This window comes from Magnolia sinica, chromosome 2 (genome assembly GCF_029962835.1).
Source record: "Magnolia sinica isolate HGM2019 chromosome 2, MsV1, whole genome shotgun sequence".
Classification (NCBI taxonomy): Eukaryota; Viridiplantae; Streptophyta; class Magnoliopsida; order Magnoliales; family Magnoliaceae; genus Magnolia; species Magnolia sinica.
The window spans coordinates 17,805,648-17,821,678 of NC_080574.1; the positions used below are offsets into that span (position 1 = coordinate 17,805,648).

Sequence of the window (16,031 nt, forward strand, 5' to 3'; positions counted from 1 at the left end):
GAGTCTTCCAATGGATTATTGTTGCACCTTGAATACAGGAATTGTATATTTACCATTGATCCCAAAAAACATGCTGATTCTAACTTGGGTGAGCCATAGCAAAGGGAACACTGTAAAATCATGCCTCACCTATGCTAGTTTTAAGGCAAGTGTAAGGAAGCGACACCACACCCCCCCTCTTCTTCACCCGCAAACGGAGGCTTCAAAGCCTGTCAATGGTGATCTGATGCGAACATCATGCATGGATGCATGTGCTATTGCTTTATTTGTCAGTTGCAACTTCTACTGAGCCATTGGTACTGTGAGCAAGGGTGTCTTAGTAGATCCCTAATAAGAGATAGCAGAGGTGAGACGTTGGCACACGTGCCAACATGCACTCAAGTGAAAGATCCTGGTAGTTCATCAGGTGGGCACCATTGTGAACGTGCCTTGGCCCAAAAAGCAGGCTGATCCACTCATTATGCTAAACTTGTATGAAAAAAAAAAAATTGAATGGTTAGAGAGTGACCAAAACAGTCCACATTCAAGGTACACCTGTGGTCCATTTGGCTGGTGAACCAGCTAGATCTCTACAGACTTGGACCCTGTGATGAATGGCTTGGATCTTTTACACCTCTGCCATATTGCAGCATAAAGCAAGGCCCCTTCTCCATCACCATTCGGTGAGTAGTCATGATCTGCATTCCCCTATTTCATGGTCTACACCTGTAACGAGAGAGTTCAGTAGTTTTGGCCTTAGATGATGCATGCATTTTACTAATCCGAAGGTTGCTAAATTTTTTAAAAGAGACTCCACATAAATAACTCGTATATTTGTTCTAAATGGATATTACAAATTGTAAAAATTGCATTGGAGAAGTTTGTTGTGGCCCACAACATCCCTCTTCGAATTACATATTCCAGAGAAGATGGAAACTGCTCTCCATGCAAAACTAACAGAAATTTTTCTGAATTTGTACAAAGAAATCTGAGTAACCACACTCAATTACAATGCTTTCATATCCATGTATCTTTCAACTTACAGCGGGACTCTATATGATGGGTCCACCATTTTCAAAATGAACAAGTTCCCTTTGTCGCCCCTGGAGATTCTGCACACCAAAATCGAATTCCAAGAAAATTACACTTTGGTATGTTCAGTTTCCCACAAAACACATCACAAAATGTTAGTTAAAAGAAGTTATAGGGTCCTGCTGCATTAGACATGAATAGTGTCTTGATGGCCCAGAATGGGCAAGTGGGTCTCATAGTTGGGTGATCCAATTAGGGCCAATCTGTCAGTTCACTTTAGTTGGGCCAATTCCTTTGAGCTTTCTCCCCATCAGAAAAGTTTGGAGGCCTCAGATTGTGGAGACCCATTTTTTATCTTGACATCAAGCCACATTGTCTCACTCAACACTACATCGAATCTTTAGAAACTTTTGCATTTTAACTCACCGCAACTCTTCGTCCAGATATGTGATTTCTAGTTCGCCACGAGCTCTTCCGGGCGCTTTAATGGGTATCTGTACACAATTCAGTTGGACAATGAAACAAAAGTCAGGTCTGATGAGTGAGCCACTTGTAAAGGTACAAGGCGAAATAATAAAAAGAGACTAACTTCGAATAAAATCAAATGGTCCTTAGACGAGCATATGTGCTAAATAGTTGAATTAAAACTTCCCATTGTTACCCTATACACTTTGTATGTTCACGTAGGCACTGAAAATAGGCATGCACCCCCCATTTTCATAGCTTATGGATATTATAGATCACCTGCCTGTGTTCCCATGTTTTACGAGACGAGGTAATCGCAGATTAATGGTAAAATTGATGAACGGAAAGTAACTCTAGTTGAATCTTTTCAGTCAGTTCAGAAGTAGCGTGCAGCAGTAGCTTAGGGTTGTGGCTTAATAGATATGCAAGAAGTTAAGGCCACCCTCGCATCTCTAGTTAAGGAAGCTGTTATTCTTATTCCTGCAGCTCTCGGAACTAGTTCACCTCTTAGACAGCTGCTTCTAGATCCAGCAAGCTCTAGTTTGGCAATGAAAAGTTCAGATAGTCAACCTCTGCAGCAGTCAAGGGAGACTGCTAACCTGGGCATAAAATAAAAGTCAGATAAGACAGGCCACACCAGAGTGGATGCACCCTCAAGTCAGGTTAATAGTTATGGGAGTAGTGAAGATCTTCCACTCAAAGTCATGTTATCAGCCCTCAATTTTTGACTCGCATCATTTTCAGTTCTTTTTGCGGGAACATCCCTTTACTTGAATTCTATCTTGAATGAAGGTTGTATCCTCTCATGAGAGGGGGAAACAGTCCATGTTTTCTGCACTTCTAATCAATTTCTGCCAGGAGCTTTATCATGTGAACTCATGCAATTGACAGAAATTTCTTTCACTGGTAACTTACAATCAAACAATGACATTTAGCAACAACCAGTAGAAAGTTATGCTTCAGAGTCCATTTTAGATAGATATGAAAGGCAATGTGGCCGTGTTGTAGTTTCCTTTTTGAGCTCTGGAGCAGGAAGCATCTTGTTGCATATGTATATACACATAGCATGGAACCTTTTTCTGAGAGATTTAATTTCCAATTTTGGGGTCTATATTCCACTAGAAACGGATTCATACCTAGAGCCAACCCAAGAAATGCATTAACCAACAATCCCATCGTCACAATGCTAGCCTTTAGATTATCATACCATCAAATTAAATTAATAATTGGTTCAGAATTCAACATTGATAAAATCTTTAAGGGCCAAATATCACTTACCAAACCAGCAATTTTGAAAGTATCAAATTTAACAGCCACCTTTGTTGAAGAGAGAGGTACTAAGTTTGCTGTTACCTGCAGAAACATTGACTATGCATCATATATCAAGGGGAAGATAGGCTGGAACATTCAAGACAAAAAAGAAAGAAGAGCTCGATCATTACATAACTGATGTTGACCAACAAAATTTCCTATTGACATGTTTCTGTGTCAGCTCTTGTTCGCTATTGATTTTGTTTCGCTATTGGCTTCTTGTTTTTATGAAGCCTACGTGTTCAGTTAGTTTCTGCATGACCTAAAATGACTCAAGAAGCAGTAGCAAGTAGGCTTCATAAAAACAAATTTCCCACAGAACCTTTTCAAAGCTCTACTTTCTATATGAAGAAAAGGCTGCAGAACCAACATTAATCATGCTTCTTTTTTTTTCTTTTTTCTTTTTGTGATGATGACGACAGGGTGTCCCCGCTGCTTTTTAAGGCAAGACTATTCCCTGCAGATGCACGCAAACATTAATCATGCATTTGTTCTTTGAAATTGAAAAAACAAGTATCTGCAGGATCGCATCAGGCCAATGCTTGAGGGTTTAAAAAAAGAAGAAGAGGTTATTGATGCTTTGAGTATATCTATAAAAACACTTTTTCCTTCGTTCCCTAAAATATCCTTGCATGCAGTAAGAGAAGAGCAAGAGATATTTGAGGACAAAGGAGCTACCTTTCATAATAATAATAATAATAATAAACATTTTGGCTGTTATGGGCACCCATGATTTGATCCGCCTACTACGTTGTCCAGATGCTGACACTAAATTATCAACTCAAGTCAATTTTCACTTTTTGTTCATGACAAGCTGCCTTTGATGCTAGAATTCTTTGTAAAGCATGTCACTTTCAGCTTCCAAGAAATGATCAGATCAAGTTGATTGACGATGCACTTTCTGACATACATCATTCTTAATCAAAGTTTGCTTAAGTGGGTTTTTTAGCTTAACACTCTATGAGACCAGGGATAAATATATGAGCGACTCCCACGTGATATGCTTGTGTATCACATGAATATGAATTTATGCAGCCATGTGTATGCTTTCAGGCCTACAAAGTCAACATCAAGTGGGTTTTCAGGCCTAATGTCATTTTCCACTCTTTATAAGTCTTCATCTGAGGAAGACGGTTGTCACTACTAGAGGTGGCATGAGTCAGATCGGCCCGGTCCACTTCCAAGGCGGATTTGGGCCAAGCTAAATGGGTAGTGGGTTGGAATTAGGCTAGAAATGTGACCCATTTAACTAAATGGATCAGGCTCAGGCCAAAACATACCTGATCCAGAATCCAGATACATACATAGGATGTATGCTTACATGTATGTGTGTATCCACTAACTGGGCCAGGCTGCGCATATGTTTAGCCCCATATTCAGCTCTTAAACTTGAGTTGGGTCAGGTCAGTTGAGCAGATCAGATCACAATTAAATGGATCAGGTCAGGTTCTTCGCTTGATGTATTTTAAGTGGAATGGGTCGGGCCACAGGGTAAACGGGTTGGGATCAGGCCAGAAATCTTGGCTCATTTAGTAAACGGGTCGGACTCAGGCAAGCCCCAACCCATCCCACCCCTAGCCACTAACCCCATTTCATTGTTCAAAATTTAATGATAAAGAAACCACATAACAATTGGATCAGTTTTATACCATGGCAGAGTATCAAGGAGTGGCTGGCAGCTTTGTGCAGCAAAGAGTGCACGAATCGCATTGAGACCCAGATAGTCTTTTGTGTGTACTTCAAAGAAGTTGATAACAGGGTAAAAGGAAAGAATTCTCAGCAAACTATTGCCCACTAGAGTCTTCTGCAAACTAACGCCAGCTCCATTTTGAGCTCTGAGGTTTCAGCTATAGAAGTTTTGGATGATGATGGCCTAATAAACGCATTGCACAATGACGGAACTTGGCTACATGATGAAGGAATGACTGCATGTTGAAATCTGACAGACAGCCAGGCAGGCCAAGCAAGCTAGGCAACTCTTGATGCAGAAGTGTAAAGTGTACATATTAGACTAGTATGTAGTAACCACATGCATGAGTCTCGCTCTTGCAAGATTCTTTCATGCCATGTGGCTCATCCACATGTCAGCACTCGTCATTTTGATCGTATTTTGATCCCTTACTGAAAATTTTGAGCTTCACTAAGGCCCCGTTTGTTAAATCTGAAGCCTAAAGCCTGAATCTGAAATCTGAAGCTGAATCTGAAATCTAAAGCCTGAATCTGAAATCTGAAGTCAAAAAACTTGTTTGGTAATTATGGTTGAAGTCTGAAAATTAAGTACTGAATTTGAAACAACCTGTTTGTTAACAAACATATGAATTGGCTGAAATATGTTGATTTGACACATTTGCCCCTTTCTCCTGTTTGGAAATATTTTGCATTATAAAGAAGTTATTTTCTATTAAATGAAAATAAAATTATTCTATTTAATTCAAATAAACTATAAAATACTTAATAGAAAATTAAAATGATATGTAAAAAATGAATGAACTGAATGGATGAAACACATACATCATGGGGCCTCATAGCACTGACCATCACCCACTAGGCTGGTGGCGGGGGGAGTGGCCAATCCGTTGATATGTGGATATGTGTCGTGCGAAGACGCTCCTCGAGGTCTGCCTTGTATGAAGGTTTCAAAGGGGATCAAAGTTACATGGGCCCTACAATAATGTATTTATTATATCCACACCGTTCATAAATTTTTCAAGATTATTTTAGAGCATTGTCCAAAAAATGAATCATATCCAAAACTCAAATGGACCACACCAAAAATAGCAGTGGGATAATGATTTTCATCGTTAAAAAACTCGCAGGGCCCACTATAACGTTTATTTCCATCTAATGTATTCATAAGGTCAAAAATATCTGGATGAAGAGGAAAAACAAATTTCATATTGATCCGAAACTTCTATGACCCCAAAAGGGTTTCAACGGTACACGTTCAATCCCCTAGTGCTTTTTGTAGTGTGGTCCAGTTTATCTTTATATATGTCTTATTTTTCAGCTCAAGTCTTACGACTAGTTCACAAAATGGATGGACGGTTTAGATATAACAAATACATCATGATGGGACCCACAGAACTTTCTTACGTCAATACACCGGCCAATCCACTTCCCAATCCCATCCCTGGCTCGGACCAGGATAATATTTTTATTTTCATTTCATCCCAGTATGAATGACATTATAAACGGTATAGATGGCATATAAACATCACTGTCTACGCCAGTAACATTTCAATGGCAGGAATTTCCCTGTACACGTTTTCCTTTATTGCGGTTGAGTATTGGATCCTTCTCAATTTTTCTCTCAAGTCCTAAAATGATCTCAAAAAATGGATGGATGGGGTGGATTTCTCACAAACATCACGGTAAGCCCCACCTAAGTTTCCAGCGCAGGAACTTCCCGCGAAAGCCTTTAGCAGGAAATCCGCGATTTCCTGCTAAAGCCTTTCATACGAACTTCGTGCTCTGTTAGCCCCTCCATGATGTATGTGTTTCATCCATTCCGTTCATCCATTTTTACAAATCATTCTAGTGCTTCTTCCCAAAAATTAGAGGAATATAAACCTCAGGTGGACCACACCATAGGAAAACAATAATGATTGGATATGCATCATTAAAATCCTCCTAAGGCCCAGATGAAGGGTAAAAACAAAGATCAGCTTGATCCAAAACTTTTATGGTCCCCAGAAGGTTTTTAATGGTCGACGCTATTCAACACTGTTTCCTGTAATGTGGCCGACTTGAGATTTTGATATATCTAGTTTTTTGTTCCATACCATGAAATGGTCTAAAAAAATAGATGGATGGCATGGATGAAACACATACGCCATGGTAGGGCCCACAGAGCACCGACCATCAGCCACTGGCCGGTGGCAGTGGGAGTAGCCAGTCCGTTCCCGTAACGGAAGAGGATTTCCGGCGAAAGTCTTTGGCAGGAAATTCCTGCGCTAGGAATGCATGGTGGGGGCCACCGTGATGTTTATGAGAAATCTAACCCGTCCATCCGTTTTTCTAGCTCATTTTAGTACATGTGATTGAAAATTAGGAGGATATAAGACTCAAGTGGGCCATACGAGGTGAAACAGTGGCAAAGGAATGTCCACCGCTGAAACCTTCCTAGGCTCCACCTTGATGTTTATATTCCATCCAAGCCGTTGATAAGGTCATTTTCACTGGGATGAAGTGAAAATATCAAAAATTAGACTGAGACAAAACCTTCGTGGCCATATAAATGTTTCAATGGTGGTCACTAAATCTCCACTGTTTCCTCTCGTGTGGTCGATTCGAGTTTTGAATATACCTTATTTTTGGTTGCATATCATAAAATAATCTCTAAAATCGGATGGACGGTGTGGCTTTCTCAAAAACATCTCAGTGGGCCCCATCCAGATTCCCTACGCAGGAGCTTCCTGCAAAGGCTTTCGCAGTAAATCCGCGTCCGTGTTTAACGAGGACGCAGATTGCGTACGAGTGTACTTCCCTCCGAACGGGCAATTCTGTGGGCGGGCCCACCGTGATGTATATGTACATCCAAACCGTCAATCCCTTTTCTTACATTATTTTAAGTCATGAACACAAAAATGAGGCAGATCCAACCCTCAAGTGGACTAAACCAAATAATAATCTTGGTTGCATTAAATGCAAGAGTCATCTGTGATGTGGTCCATTTGATCGTTGGATTTGACTCATTTTTGTTTTGATGCTTTTATATAATATGAGAAAAGGGATAGAGGGTTTGGATGTACAGATACATCACGGTGGGCCTGCCCACAGAACTGCCCGTTCGAAGCTAGGGACAGGCGGGGGTAGTACGCAATCTGTGTCCCAACGGTTCAAAGAGATCAAAGTTACATGGGCCACTGTGATGTTTTTTACCATCCAACCTATTCATTAGGTCATGTAGACATGGATGAAGTGAAAACACAAATATCAGCTTGATCGGAAACTTCTCCAGCTCTCAAGAAGTTTTTAACGGTGGACGTTCAATCCCCACCTTATGGTCCAATTAATCATTAGACCGGCTTCTTTTATTGGATCACATGTTAAATTATCTGAAAAAGTTGATGGACAGTGTGGATCAAACACATAAATCATGGTGGGTCGTAAAGAAGTTTTAGTTGATTTTGTATTGCGCAAACAATTGAAAAGAAAAACTTTCCGTAGTAACTTGAAAAGGGGTACTTTTGGAAGGAAAAATATTTTGTTTAATGAAAAATCACGGAGCGCATTCCGCGTTCACCATTAAGCCAGACTCCTATCACGGAAAGAATTCAGTGAAAAACCACTTAGCGCTTTCTGTCTTCCGCGTTAACAACGCATTAACAAACACCACTAAACACGGAAAATTTCCCCATTCCGCGTTAAGTGCAAAAATTCAGCGTTAACAAACATAGCCTAAGTTCCTCACCGGTAGTAAAGCAGAAAAAATTGCCTGAGTAAGATGTGGTGGGTACTTTTTTATACAGAATGTGAAGCTCTACAGGCATCAAAAGTCTGGAATGTGAAGCTTGAAAAGTGATTCATTGAAAAATGGACCCGTTAGAGGAAACATGATGAATATGTTAAAAATCCCTAATTATGAAGAATCCTCAAGGCCTTAGTTATGGAGACAAATATGTAGATTAGTTGCTCCTAGAACCATAGACATTTGCAGGTTGAGCATGAAATCAATTCAAGTATGTTTCAGTTTTTCCCACAGATAGGATCAACTAACTCAAGAGGGCACTTCAGAAGGATGCAGATTATAGAAATGTAGCATTCCTAGTGGGAACCAAGTCTCAGAAAAAAACATCAGAGCTATTTACATTTTCACCCATATTTGCAGACAAAAAATTTTGCTTTTCCATTATAAAATTTAAATTATTAAAATAAAAAAAATTAAAAAATTAAAAATTAAAAAGAAGAAGAAGAAGAAGAAGAAGAAGAAGAAAGAAGAAATAAAGAAAGAAAGAAAGAAAAAAAGCCATCTCACCTTCAGATCACCATATCAACCAGTGGAATTAAGGAAAATGTTTCCTACTATCTTGAAAATTTTCCAAGACATGCACTTTTCACTACGGTCCACCATGTGGTTAGAGATTAGAGGGGATATGTGATGAACCAGGGACTTGCAAAAAAGTTTAATCAATTTAAACACCACCAAGTGACTAAAATGTCAAAGTCTGGGAAGGTTACAACTAACCACAGAATATCGTAGTTTTCCTAGAATGCGACTATATGTCAGCACTGCAGTCAATGTTTAGTACAGCTTTTTTGTTAGATGTTGCATCTTGATTTCTTTGATAATCAGGAAATGCAGGTCCAAAATAAACCACAATATTTAATAAAAAGTCAACAAACATAATTGGAAAATTAACTGAGAAGAAGCACCTGATTGAAATAAGGCCAAGTTTCCATATTTTGGGCTCTCAGTGTATCCGCGTTGATTGCTTGGTAAATTTTTCCATTCGGTCGTAAGAACTTTGGCCTCTGTTATACCCATGGTGAAATCAGTTGTTAGATCCAAAATATAGAAGTACAATATGATTTCCTAAGCCAATCCCAAATAGCCGGTAAAGGATGATGATTATTTTCTATGCATGTATTTTGTTCAAATGAACTATGCATAAAAGAAAGAGAAAAGGCAAGGTATACCTGCTGTAAATAGTCCCAAAGTGACTAGCAGTGTATGTGGTAAGAAAGCAGAACAGTTTACACAATGCGAAAGATCAGGGCTATCAAGGGGTCATGTTCAGGTTGGATACGAGTGTATCTGTAGCTGGAACCAACTACGAGAATTGCACTCAGGTCGTGTAAGTTTTGGATACAGTATGAGCTGCACTTCCCAAAACAATTAGCAGCGTATATAATAGAAAGCAGAACAGTTTACAGTATGCAAAAGATCAGGGCTGTCAGTGAGTCAGGTCTGGGTTGGATTCATTGGGTCAGATCTGGGTTGGATACTAGTCTATCTGTATCCAGCGTAACTGTGGGAATTGGATTCAGGTTCTGTCTAAACTTGGACTACTATTTTATTGTGCTTCTGTATCCAGACCCAAGTACAGGAATTGGACTCAGTCCTGTCTAATCTTGGAGTACTATTTTATTGTGCTTCCATATCATTTGTGAGGAACCATTACTAAATCAGAAGCCCCTCTTTTTTTATATTTTAAAGAAGTATTGAACCCCAGACGTTGAATCTAGGAACATATTATATATGCATAATCGGCATATTTGGCTTGTTGTCATTTTTCCAAAAGCAACCCAGGCTCTTCAAGTTAATGCTTGATATGCATTTCATCAGTTGTTACCGTTTTGTCAACCATATCCTCTCATTTCACAACTTTGGAAGGAGAGACCATGGGCAGTGGGCTCCCTGATAATGTTCACAGCCAGCTATATGAGTATGTCCTTTCCACTTTCCAGTTCTGGATCAATGGCGGTACATGTGTGTTACTCAACACCGACTTGGGTGCCTGTGTTAAATACCCAACATGGAGAAACTCCATGAATGTGTGCGCACAATCATGCCTCATGCTCAGCAGTATATCTGGCACTTGTCCCTCCATGACCCTCCTTGCTTGCCCTTCCTGCACATGGTGTTAGTAGAGTTGGGGCCTGGGGGTTAGTATTGAATGGGGCTGTGTTGGCATGCAAGTATTGTCAATGTGAGCCTCTGCCATGGCTGGTTCTAGAGCCTGGGTAAACAAGGAAGACAATATCTGAGGGCTAGCCGATAATAGAAATTTTGCCGACCCACCATTTAAAAATCTGACCCGAGTTTCTGGATGAAAGGCTAAGATGATTGTGATTATGAAAGAGAAACAGACCGGTCTCCTTTTACGGAAACAAAGAGCTACATAAACTCATCATTCACTGCAGCACAAATGAGGAACCAGTAAAGAGATTTTCGACTAGTTATGCAAATAAAATAAAATAAATAAAAAAGAAAAAAGAACAAACAAACAAACAAAAGCAAACCAAAAAAGAAAAAAAGAAAAAAGAAAAAGCAAAAACGAAAACGAAAACGGTATAGATGCAAAACAAACAGTATAGGGTGCAGCAAATCAGTCCAAAATACGCTGCCAAAAAAAAAAAGTAGAATAAGTAATCCACGTAAACACTATATGCTTGATTCTGCAAATGGAGATTAATCAAAATATCAGCAGATATGTATCATATCGTATTGGACAATATGTAGGGCCTTTTCAAATACTATATGAAATGCCTGTGAATCAGTCAGCCAAATATTAACACCATTAGGCCAGTATATTGGTTGTCTCAATTGATGTATTGGTTGATATAACATATCAACCAATACATCAGTCATATTGGTCAATATTCAGTCGTATTGGTTTATACAACTGAGACTCGTTATTTTCATATTGTTTCACTATTTTGGTGTTTTGTTTCTTAGAGGAAAGGGGGAACTCCATTTCTTTGGAGATTCTTGACTAGACTTGTGCGAAGAAACACAAATCCAAGCCTGCTTTAACAGATCAAAGCCACCGGCATCGATTTGGGCCAAATCTAAGATGTAAGTGCATAATTATTTCCTTGTTTTTCTGCTAGATTTTAGAAAATCCTACCAAAATATAGCATAATCTAGCAAATCACACATATTTTGAGTTAGGAGTTGTTCAAACTCGGTTTTCATGATACAGATATTTTTATCTTCCATTTTCTGGATATATTTCTGCTTTTCATTTATTTATTTTCTGCACTGACATTTTTAGTCTTAAAACATAATGTGCCAAAATATGTGTATCCATGCCTAGGACTATGTATTTAGAACTTCTAATTAGGTTCATTGAAAAAGACACTCAATATTCCCAACTGGTCAGACATAGAAGAGTATTCCTACCTCAAAGTGGGCCAATACATGTACAAACTCATATTGAAGACATAAAGTCATTTCACAATAGGCATTTTCCTTCTTTTTTAAAAATGATTTATATGATATTTTCGGATCTTTTTGGTTGGGGGAAAAAAAAACCACACTGATTCAATTGTTATATCATTTGATACATATTGGCTTTCTGAAAAACTGATATCCGCAATGATATTGATATTTTTTACCTTCATTTAAACAACTAATAGAGACTTCTTTAAGACAAAAAGAGGGAAAGACAGAGACCACCACACCTGGCTTTGCAAAATTGATCTCGAAGTCGTATATATCAGCTCCCATTTTCCATTCAGAAAATTAGATTTGAGTGGTTCCTTTATGGTATTTACTGCTTCCAGTTCACGGGCAATCTAACCAATGAAAGGGTTTCACAAAACATCAGCAAATAAAATCATACCATCTCCTTTTAAATTTAAGTAATTTATTTCACCCAATTTGAAGGTTATTGAAAAGGAAAGTTTGAAAGAAAACTGTGACAAGGGTTTAATCTCATTACATTAAAGCATGGTTATTACAAATTTGCAACAATGATGAAAATAACTGCTGGAGAGCCAACATGGTGCCCAAATCAGGTGGCCCTCACCTATTGTTCAGTTAAGGAGTCCTTATGGAACTAACTCTGGAATCATTTTTATTTTTATTTTAAAAAAAAAAACTGCCTTACAAATCTTTTTCCTAACAATGGAAGCCGCTGTGGCCCTGCTATTCCGAAAGCACCTATTAGTTCTTTCCAACCAAACTGATCATGGGACTGCCAGCAAGGCCAACCACCACTCCCCCTTGGGCTTTCGATATAGGGCCACCTTCATGCCATGACAAAAACAGTGTCTCCATGCAATCCGGCATAAGCCAAGGAATGTCAAAGCAGAGAAGACACCATCCCAAATCAAATTCAAATCAAAGCACGAATAAATGCACCACCATCTCCTCATTCTTCAGACAGAGAAGACACATTTGGGAGCGACATGCCCCTTTTCTGCAGGTTGTCGACATAAAGGATTTTATTCCTACCAACCAGCCATGTGAATGCTGCAACCTTTAGCAGGGCCCCATACCTCCAGGCCATCCATGTGGACACCCACTGCTACAGATGCAGAGCGGGACACCATCTCGAGGAAAGATCAAATAGAGAACTTCCCCCATCTATCTTTTATCCAATAGAGACGGTCCTTAACAGCAGGGGAAGGGCAGATACCTTCCAGACTCGCAAGGAGCCTTGACATCTCCTCAATATCAACATTCGATAGGTTCCGCCAGCAAGGGGGGATCCACACACCTCTGCTACCTTGGACGGAGAAGCACCTAGCAATTGAGATGTCCAGGTCCAAGCAAAGCCTGGCAATATGAGGGAACAAGGAATGAAGAGAGGATTCTCCCCTCCAAATGTCTTTCCAAAACCAGATCCTCCGTGCCATTTCCCACAGGAAACCCGATTTCTGAGAAGACCTTATGAGCCAAGCTAGTGATTGCATTCCAAATATAGGAAGCCCTGAATAGAGAGGATTCCTTTATCCACCACCCCATCATAGAGATCCCATATCTTTCAGCTATAACCGACCTCCACAACCTCCCCTCCTCGACCCCAAACCACCATACCCATTTCCCAATAAAGCTGAGTTTACATCCTCTAGTCTTCTTATCCCAGCCCCACCCTCTCCTAAAAATCATAAATTTTCACTGTTAAAGCTCCATTTGGTGACTTTCTGGAATTTCTTCTTCTTCTTCTTCTTCTTCCTTCCTTTATTTATTTATTTTTTAATCTGGAGCCAGCTGGGGCTTTGTCGTTTGGCACAGAGCATCTTGCAAGAGAAAAGCTAATACCTACTCGCATTTACCCAGTTTGAGGAATGCTCCACAACTATGGAAAAGTTGCCATGTGGCAACAGGGGCCCAACTGTCTCCAAAAAAGTATATCCAGAAACAGTCACAGAACAGACCTAGATTGTGAAGTCACGCGAGATATAGCAACTGAACCTTGCAGAGTAACTGGTAAACTTAAGTTATTTGAAGAGTTACAACCATCGATTTCAAAGTGTGTAGAAGCAGTTGGATCTGCATCGAGTAGCATTTGCAAATTCCAAAAAGCCTTCCACGACATCCATGACTGCATATGAGATCCACAAAGTACAATGAAATAACTCTAACAAACTCACCAATCTAACATACGTACTGAAATTTTTATAACATTATATTACTTGTTTTGGCTAAGATTTCTCTGTGCATGTCTCGGGTCCAAGAATTGGTCTGACTAGAGGATCTAGACTCTAGAGGAGCCCAAAATCTTGACCATAGAATATGAATCTGCAGTATGTTTAAAATCTCAACTAAGTTTAGACTCTGAGCAGATGTGAATGGAACTCGCTCTGTAACATGGGAGGTTCTCTTTGCAGCACAAAGCCACACACTCCAATGGCCCAGTGTAGAGTGTATGGGGATATGCTCCATTTGTTAGGTGGGGCACATTGTGATCTAACCCAGGCCAAAACTCAACAGTCAAGATGGTTCATTGATCATCAGGGCCAAATGAGTATGTTGGATATGGGCCGTTGGCCATATATTTCTAGCCTGTGCCTTTTCTCATGCACATATGGACCACCTGACGAGTGGACCAGTTTATGTGTGCCATGTTGGCACATGTGTCATCTTGCATGCGAAAACCCACAGCATCTCCCAGTTAACTCCCATATTATATACATGGACATGCAAGTACATATGATGATGCTCGTACCAATATGGGATCTTTAATATGACAGTGCCACTCACAGAAGTTGTGTATACATCAAGACCTTTATCTACAGATGATGACTGCCATCACTAACATGCCAGACCTCTAAATTGCGGGTTTTCACTACTGTCATTCAAATATGTACAGGCTGAATCAGCAAGGGGCTGCTGTACACAACTGACCACTTTTTTCTTTTTCTTTTTTTGAAAGATGAGAATTTATTAGCAAGGAACCGAAAGCTACAAATGAAAGGAAAAACAAAACAAAACAAAAGGAACAGAAAAGAAAATTACACCGCTAGCAAAGCAGAAAACAATACGTGCAGTTGTGGGACCGCTTGTATTGAACATCGTTTTCTCTGAATTCTTGTTCCGTCAGATGCTAAATTTCGGTTGGATTTGGTTTCACCCTTTGATGGCTATTCAATTCATATGCATAGGGTGTGTTTGGATTCACTATCAAATTGTTGGTCTACTAAGGTGGAAACAACCAAATTGTGATTTCCTTCCATGTATTTGGGCTGCAAAACACAATTTGATAGCTCTCCTGTTGGACTCGGAAAGGCGCGTAATTGCAATTTTGAGGTTGATACTTCCTCGTTATGAACGCTGAAATTATGAAATATTGCAATTCAATCTGCTTGTGAATCCAAACACAGCCGTATGTCTCAAGTTTACAAAACGGGGTGTCGGGCGGCAAGCACAACGTTAGTTCCTTGCAGGCGAATGGAATCAAGATTTGAATTCTTGAAATTGATAGGTGATGGGAGATGTAAGAGCAAACAATCCGCACCTGGTCGACTCGCTCTTGATTATCGGGAGTGGCCTCGGCGCCGCGATCAAGGGCTGAGATCGCCTCCAGGAGCTCCTCTTTCATGGTCTCCCTGTCCTTGCCTTTCTTCTTGAGGAAGGAAGGGAAGAAAGAGACTCTGCTCCTCCATTTCTCTGAGAACTTGATTTCGTTGTTGGGTTTTGCTGGGAAAGGGGATTTGGCGATGGAGAGCGAGCAGGGGACACGTGTCGGCTTCTGAGGAGGGCTGAGTCTCGTAAAGAGATGGATGTTTCTACTGCTGCTGTGGTAAATAGTGGAGTTGCTGAGGGTAGTTTGGGGAGAAGAGAAAAAAGCAGAGGCCATGAATGGATGTGATTTTGCAAAGCGGAGAAGAGGAGGCGTTTTCAAGTGGCATCATTTTGTTGGGGATTTGGATAAACCGTAAACGGTAGCGGGAAATAAATGGGGTGGTTATTTGATACTCTGGCAATGTGAAGTGTTCATACACGTGCACTCTCGTAAATTGCACACATATATGTACATGTAACGCAGACCAGAGCCATCAAATTATGGTTTGTGGTAGATGGACCCGAATCCTCGACAACGTCTGCTTTACACAGCCCGTGAAATACCCATCTCTGTGGGCCCACCAAGTGTAAATTCTACTCCGTCCATGCCTGGGGCGAAAAATGCATAACTCAGGTGGTCCAGACCATGGTAAACAGTGGGCATAGATGCCAACCATAGGTTTATGTGTGGCTATTATAATGTGTATCTTTTATCAAACGGGTTAATCTGGTGTAACTCGCTGTCAGCCTATTCATGCTGGGCATACCAAGTGACTTTTATGGGGCA

The 16,031-nt window shown here is 40.1% G+C and overlaps 1 protein-coding gene across 2 annotated transcripts; it reads right to left on the reverse strand.

Moving 5' to 3' along the window:
- Positions 1-797: 797 nt before the first annotated feature.
- LOC131236485 (probable plastid-lipid-associated protein 4, chloroplastic) lies at positions 798-15,611 on the reverse strand. 2 transcript variants are annotated; one of them, XM_058233697.1, is made up of 6 exons: positions 15,198-15,607; positions 11,917-12,030; positions 9,163-9,261; positions 2,755-2,829; positions 1,438-1,505; positions 798-1,091 (listed from the first exon to the last, which is right to left on the reverse strand). In XM_058233697.1, the coding sequence occupies exons 1-6, from the start codon at positions 15,537-15,539 to the stop codon at positions 1,019-1,021; spliced, it is 771 nt and encodes a 256-aa protein (XP_058089680.1). In that variant the 5' UTR covers positions 15,540-15,607; the 3' UTR covers positions 798-1,018. The 2 variants fall into 2 exon arrangements, with proteins under 2 accessions (XP_058089680.1, XP_058089681.1); XM_058233698.1 differs by lacking the exon at positions 11,917-12,030 and having other exon boundaries at positions 15,198-15,611.
- Positions 15,612-16,031: the final 420 nt, after the last annotated feature.

Coding starts and splice junctions, on each gene's coding strand:
- LOC131236485 (XM_058233697.1), bottom strand. CDS start 15,539: ATGGCCTCTGCTTTTTTCTCTTCTCCCCAAACTACCCTCAGCAACTCC. Junction 9,262..11,916: donor GATCAATTTTGCAAAGCCAG/GTGTGGTGGTCT, acceptor TGGGTATAACAG/AGGCCAAAGTTCTTACGACC. Junction 2,830..9,162: donor CTTGGCCTTATTTCAATCAG/GTGCTTCTTCTC, acceptor ATGTTTCTGCAG/GTAACAGCAAACTTAGTACC.